The 6,156-nt window shown below is 40.7% G+C and overlaps 1 protein-coding gene across 1 annotated transcript in view; it reads right to left on the bottom strand.

The window, feature by feature from the left end:
• Nucleotides 1-1,304: 1,304 nt before the first annotated feature.
• The window catches only part of TRMT6 (tRNA methyltransferase 6 non-catalytic subunit), a 12,619-nt gene continuing 7,767 nt past the window's right edge, over nt 1,305-6,156 (bottom strand). Inside the window, exons 7-11 of the mRNA XM_077749136.1 lie at nt 5,752-6,110; nt 5,298-5,383; nt 4,360-4,462; nt 4,175-4,261; nt 1,305-2,813 (exon numbers count right to left, since the gene is read on the bottom strand). Of these exons, the coding sequence (XP_077605262.1) occupies nt 2,622-2,813; nt 4,175-4,261; nt 4,360-4,462; nt 5,298-5,383; nt 5,752-6,110 (827 nt within the window). The 3' untranslated portion in view covers nt 1,305-2,621. The remainder of the gene's footprint in view (nt 2,814-4,174; nt 4,262-4,359; nt 4,463-5,297; nt 5,384-5,751; nt 6,111-6,156) is intronic.

The following is a 6,156-nucleotide window of genomic DNA, read 5'->3' on the forward strand; positions in this document are numbered from 1 at the left end:
GGAATATGTTTCAAATAAAACTAGCCAAATCTCCAGAAACAGATCTTAATGAAACAGAGATAAGTGATTTATCTGACAGAATATTCAAATTATGATCAAGATGCTCACTGTGGTCAGAACAATTCATGAGCGAAGTGAGAATTTCAACAGAGAGCAAACAGAAGTACCATGAGGCATTCATAGAGCTAAATAATACAATAGTGAACTAAAAAATTCAATATAAGGGTTCAAAAGCAGACAGGTCAAAGAAAAGAAAGGATCAATGAATTCAAAGACTGGGCAGAATTCATCCAGATATACAAAAAAAAAAATTTTAAATGAAAAAGAGTAAAGTTAGCTTAAGGGAGTTGTGGACCAATACACACATTATAGGGAGGTCCCAGAAGGAAAGACAGAAAGTGGCAGAAAAGTTATTTAAAGAAATAATGGGGTGGGAGGGGCACAGATCTGCTTCACACCTCTAAGCTAAAAAATCATCTCATTGGCACCACTGTTTATTTCCAAGTACCTTAATCCAAGCAGAAATAAGATGGACAGTACAAACTGATTTCTGTCTTTATTTTTTGACTGCCATTCATTAAAGTGTTATTTCACGTAACTCGTGGTGCTGCATGTCCAGAAGTCATAGAATTACCACTCATCTGCTCCAAAGGTGGATGTCCACTTTACACACAAGACAAAAGCATCATGTATTTTGGCATGCTCTAGGTGTGGGTGCACACGCAGGAGTGTTTCTCAAGCAGTGGTCCCTGGGTCAGCAGTGCCAGCCATCACCTGGAAACTTCTTAGAAATGCAAATTTTCTGTCTTACCCCAGACTTACTGAATCAGAAACTTTGAGGTGCTAAACAATCTGTGTTTAATAAGCTTACCAGGGAATTCATCAGTTACCAAAGATGAAGTAAATTATATGAAAGAGAAAAAATTAACACTTGGTTAAGGCTAACTTTTACTGCTGGTAGATGAGTTCACAAGAAACTCCAGGGCGGCTACACGGGCACACAGGGACTTCTGCAGACTTCCAGAATGAATGAAATGGGACGGGACTTGAAAACTGGATGAATTGCAAGTATGGGAGGATTCTAATGACAATGACCAGTGGAGAGCAGCCACTACAGAATCCAGTCTGTATAAGTGTTCTCCTTGACAAAACTTGACTGGTTGTATGTGGGTGATGACTGTTTGCAAGGACATGTTCAGTGAGGTGTTAATATGGGCACATTTTCTTATACAGATCACATGTCACAATCAGTTGAAAGCCAGTGAATGTGGTGTCACTGACCGCATTAATGTAAATCAGACGAATCATAGTAGGAAACACTTTTATTCTTTAAAAGGAACTGTTTTAATAAAAAGGAATCAAAACTGTACTTGCTGGTAATCACATTGACCATTATCAGGATAGTACATGCTATTAGGAAAATGTAATTTCTTGTTTCCAAGATGATCCTTGCTGGATGATAGGCAACTATGCTATAATGATGTGAACAACACACACTATGAGTATGTTTAGTAAGCAAGACAAGAGCCGTGGCTCATTCTAAACACTTTCCTTAGCTACAGATGACCAAATAATTTGATTACATGTTTTGAGAGCTTAGAAAGGCTAACCACCTAATCATGCCAGAGCTCAACAAACCAGCATTAATAATCACCAAAAAAGGCACTTTAAAATACAATTGACAGGGAGTGACACTAATGCAATGAGTACTGGTCTAAGCTCTGCACTAAACTTTGTCACAGTTCATATAGATAGTGCATTCTCTCTGTCTCCGTGTATATGTGTATATATAAATATATATATGTGTATATACCAACAACCATATACATATGTATGTGTGTGTACACATATATACATATATTTATATATCTCTCCATAAGCGTCTGGGTAGTGAAAAAACCCCAAAACTTTTGTTTCCTTTAATTGAATAGTACACAAAAATTCTAGTCACTTCATTTCAAACAAAGAAGGAGGGGATTGGCAAATTAACCCAAAGAAGTACCCTACTACACCTGTGTTGACAAAAAAAACAGTAAAATAAATACTCAAAACTTTCCTAAGTTATCAACTATTAAAATTAAGAAATCTAGCATTTTAAAAAAGTTTACTCCGCTGGAGGAAACCTGGAGGACATTTTTGGTACTGTAAATCTCAGACACTCACACATCCATATTGCTTAGGTTAAAGAGAGTGAAATGAACACAAGAAATCTCTCCCACAAATTCCGTCTTTCAGTACCTAAGTTTTCGTTATGTTGTGTTATTACACTTAGCTTAACACATAAACAAAGTCTCGTATAAATATATTTTTAGGATGTCTAAATTCTCAGGATATTTGCAGAGTACCAAATGTACGTAGAAGACTTTTGTGAAATAAACAGGATTGGCCATATATACCAGTCTACTGCATACACCCCAGGCTTGGGTATTTTGGATCCACGTTTAGACAGACCAAATTTATCTGTCAGAGGTGGACAAAAGGCTTGCTCGTCCTTCCCAGGAACAGGTGTACAGACATGTTCTTACTTTTGAATATGAGAGAACAATTAGTAATGGCATTTAAAGTTTAATTACTAACTGTATAGTGCCTGAGGACAAAAAATCAGAGCAATTTTTGAAAGGTTAAGAGTCAGACTCTGGGCATTTCCGTTTTTTAGCTGCTGGCTCTTCAGACTTGTGTAATTCTAAAGTGCTTGCGTTGGATTTGAGACTGGGGTCTGCTTTAAGGTTATCCATGGCAACAGTGAAGCCTGAGAGAAGGTACCCCCCACCTCCGCTCATCAGTAGTTTGGGATGACTTCGATCTGGCAAAACCTAATCAAGACAGAAAGACATTCATGTTTTCCTAAGCAGATAAAGCACATGCTAACAATATGCATGCCGGAGATCAGAGTTTAAACAACACAGATTCTCTTGGAAGATTTAATTGGGTCAATTCCTAAAGAGCTCCTTCTTTCACATAATAGTGCAGATAAAAGTGTAGAAATTGGTTTAAGTGATTTTGTTTTGAAAAATAAAGCTGGAGCTGCTGCTCTCAAACCTGAGGCAAGTTTCTGGTGGCAAACGAGCAAACGGTTGGTGTAGTACCCCTGGACCTCTGCACAGCTTTCTTCCTAATGGCTCCAGGAAGCTTTGTGGTCAACAGTGGGGTTTTGGTCCACAGAGAAGTAACTACTGGACATATATCCAGAGCTTCCCTGCCCCGATACCTTGTTAACTCGAACGAGATTTCTTCTCTGCCGTTATCATAACTCGATAAGATGACCGCCACAAAGGGCAGAGTCCGCTCAGGGCTTTGAGTATCCCAGATTAAGCAGTACCATGTCCAAGCGGTAGGGCAGTGCCTGTGGCGGCCATGGAGGTGCTCCCTCAGATCTCTTCCAGAGGGAACTGGCTGTGAGGAGTTCAGGCAGCAGAATGCCTTTAGCGGCTGCACCTTTGGTATCCTCTGCAGCATTCCCAGCCAGGGAGGTCATGGACCACTTCAAGTCGATTACTGAGCATTGGTTCAAGGACCGCGACACTTCTGCTCAACATAGTGCTCCTTTAATGGGCATTCTTTGCTCTGAGGTTCCCCAATATGCTGGCTGAGATTTTCTGAGGACAGCACTGCAGGCTCTTCCTCCCCATCTTCCTTTCTCCCCCTCTTTCACAGCCATCAGACCTCCACCATGGCCTGAGGGCTTCCCCATCTAATCCTGCTTGTTTCTCATCTTTCAAAGGCATTTTCCCCAATAAATCCTTTCCACTTCTAATTCCATCTTAGCCAATGCCTTCCAGAGGACCTGAACCGGACATGGAGCCTGCCAGTAAATCCTGAAAACCTGCCGCAAAGATATCCTGGCAGAGAAAAGACAGTCACTTTCTTGTTGGCCTAGGGATTTTGTTATTATCAGTTATTCCCTCCATAGTGATCTCGAGGCCTTGAAGAAACATGAATCACAACTGTTTGCATTTTAAATGTCTCTGGACTGGAGTTACAGAGTAATAGGCCCTGACGTGAAAGGAGAAAAATGGGTCAGGAAAAGCCAAGGCACTTTTTCTGAGTTACAGGCAAGACACTCTTTCATCTCTGTCGACAGAAATAAGGGTATCTCTACTTAATTTCTGGCACTACTGCAAAGAGCCAGCGACTCAGGGGAGTGGCTCCCTGAACTAGCTGTAAAAACACATACCTGGTAATTCCTGAGCCAGGTTTCAGAGAGCCTGAGGTTGATGACCCCTCCTCTTTCCCGCAGTTTTGTGTAGCACTCCAACAGAGGCTACGGGCATAAAAAGAGTTGAGAATTACTTTGAAGGCTGCGAATTCAGTATTAACATGCAGATGCAAAAACTCCCATCCATTCCATTTCAGTATTACCTCTTTATACTGGCAGTAGACCACGAATGGCCTTGAAGGGGCCACGAAATCCAGCAAAGACAGCAGGAGTGGAGTGGGATGGAAACGACTAGCTACAATTAAACTGTAAGGAAAACATTATACAAATTATTTCTCTACTCAGCAAGGCAGAGTGCAGATTTTCAAATGTGTTTAAAATGATCATTTATTTGCCATGACTCACAGGGAAAAGTTTTAAATACAACATTCTACAAATTCAAGAAAAAATAAAATCATGGGCTATACTCTCTCAGAAACACAAAATGAATAAAAACTCTTTTGGGGGCACCTGCGTGGCTCAGTCAGTTAAGCATCCGACTTCAGCTAAGGTCATGATATCATGGTTTGTGAGTTCAAGCCCTTCATCAGGCTCTCTGCTGTCAGTGTGGAGCCCACTTTGGATCTTCTGTTCCCCCTCTCTCTATGCCCTTTCCCTGCTTCTTCTCCCCCTTCTCAAAAATAGACATAAAAAACAAACAAAAAAAAGCTCTGTTGGTGCTCGGCAACACTAAGTAGCATTTAATGACATTCTTGATTTTTAAAAAAAAAATCTGGACACAAATCCAACATTGTACTTACTGGCTTTGCGGATATCTGAATATACGGGTCTTGTCAGGTTTTCCCTAGCCTTTACCGGTAGCCAGTCTCACACCAGTCTGAATGGCCCACCACCTGCATGCAGCTAGACTATACAGACCCATCGGATACACGATCATCAGAGAAATTCCAAACTTATTCTAAAACTCTGAAACCAGCACAATTTCCCACCTCCAATGGAGGCAGCCTCCTTTCTTTAAAAACCCAAGACAGAATCATCATCTCTGCTCTACCATCAAAGCAGACAAGCAGATGAAGAATTCTAATCTGTTTGAAGCAGAGCCCATGAGCACCCAGAGATCTGCATTCCTTCATCAACGCACCCATCTGCATTTCTTTCACTCAGCAGAGCAGCAGCCTCTAAATGTCTTTTCCTTTGCTCTTCTTGTCTTCTCTGCTTTTCCTGAATCTTCAAGAAGAAAAAGAAGAAACTAAGTACTGAGGTCATTCAGTCAAGTTTATGGAAACGCTGGTCTGTCAGAACATTTCAACAATATTTATCAACTTGGACTAAAGCAACAAAAGGTCATTTGTAAAAAAGCTGAAAACACATAAATCCTTAGAGTACCTGGTATACAATGCTTCTGTATTCTAAAGTTCCATCCCAAAGATCACATCACACACATGTGTACACCCACACATTTTCTCTACCTGTTTTGATACTTATCATCTTGGGCACTGATGCTCCAAAGCCAAGCCAAATCTCTGTGCTTAAATGAAGTTAACTAAAACTAAGGGGAGTTTTATGAAGGTAGTGGGAACTCTTAATCCTCTTACGTAATCTTTTTTGCTTCCTCTCTCTTTCGGTTCCTTGTATTCTGGATCTTGAGAGACGATTTCCATCGTTTCTTGCTCCTGTGGGTGATGGCTCTCTTGGGCTTCTGCCACGCTGTCTTCATTCTCTTGTTCTGAAGTCTGTTTTTCCTCCAGAGTGCCATTACTTTCTTCAACTGAAGCACTGTCTTTAGGCTCTGAAGATAGCATCTCTGCAGAAAATGTGCCATTTAGGAGACTGTCCACTTTGTTGAGTGGGAATTCATAAAGACCACTGAGGAAAGATTTGGGAAATCCAAAACATGCTGTTGCTGCCCGAACAGGTCCACCTCCAGGGTACAGCTGAATAATGGAACCAAAGCCTGGATTAAAAAAAAAAAAAAAAAAAAAAAAGACAAAACACTCCAA

Source organism: Crocuta crocuta, unplaced genomic scaffold (genome assembly GCF_008692635.1).
Source record: "Crocuta crocuta isolate KB4526 unplaced genomic scaffold, BGI_CrCroc_1.0 scaffold407, whole genome shotgun sequence".
NCBI classification, from domain to species: Eukaryota; Metazoa; Chordata; class Mammalia; order Carnivora; family Hyaenidae; genus Crocuta; species Crocuta crocuta.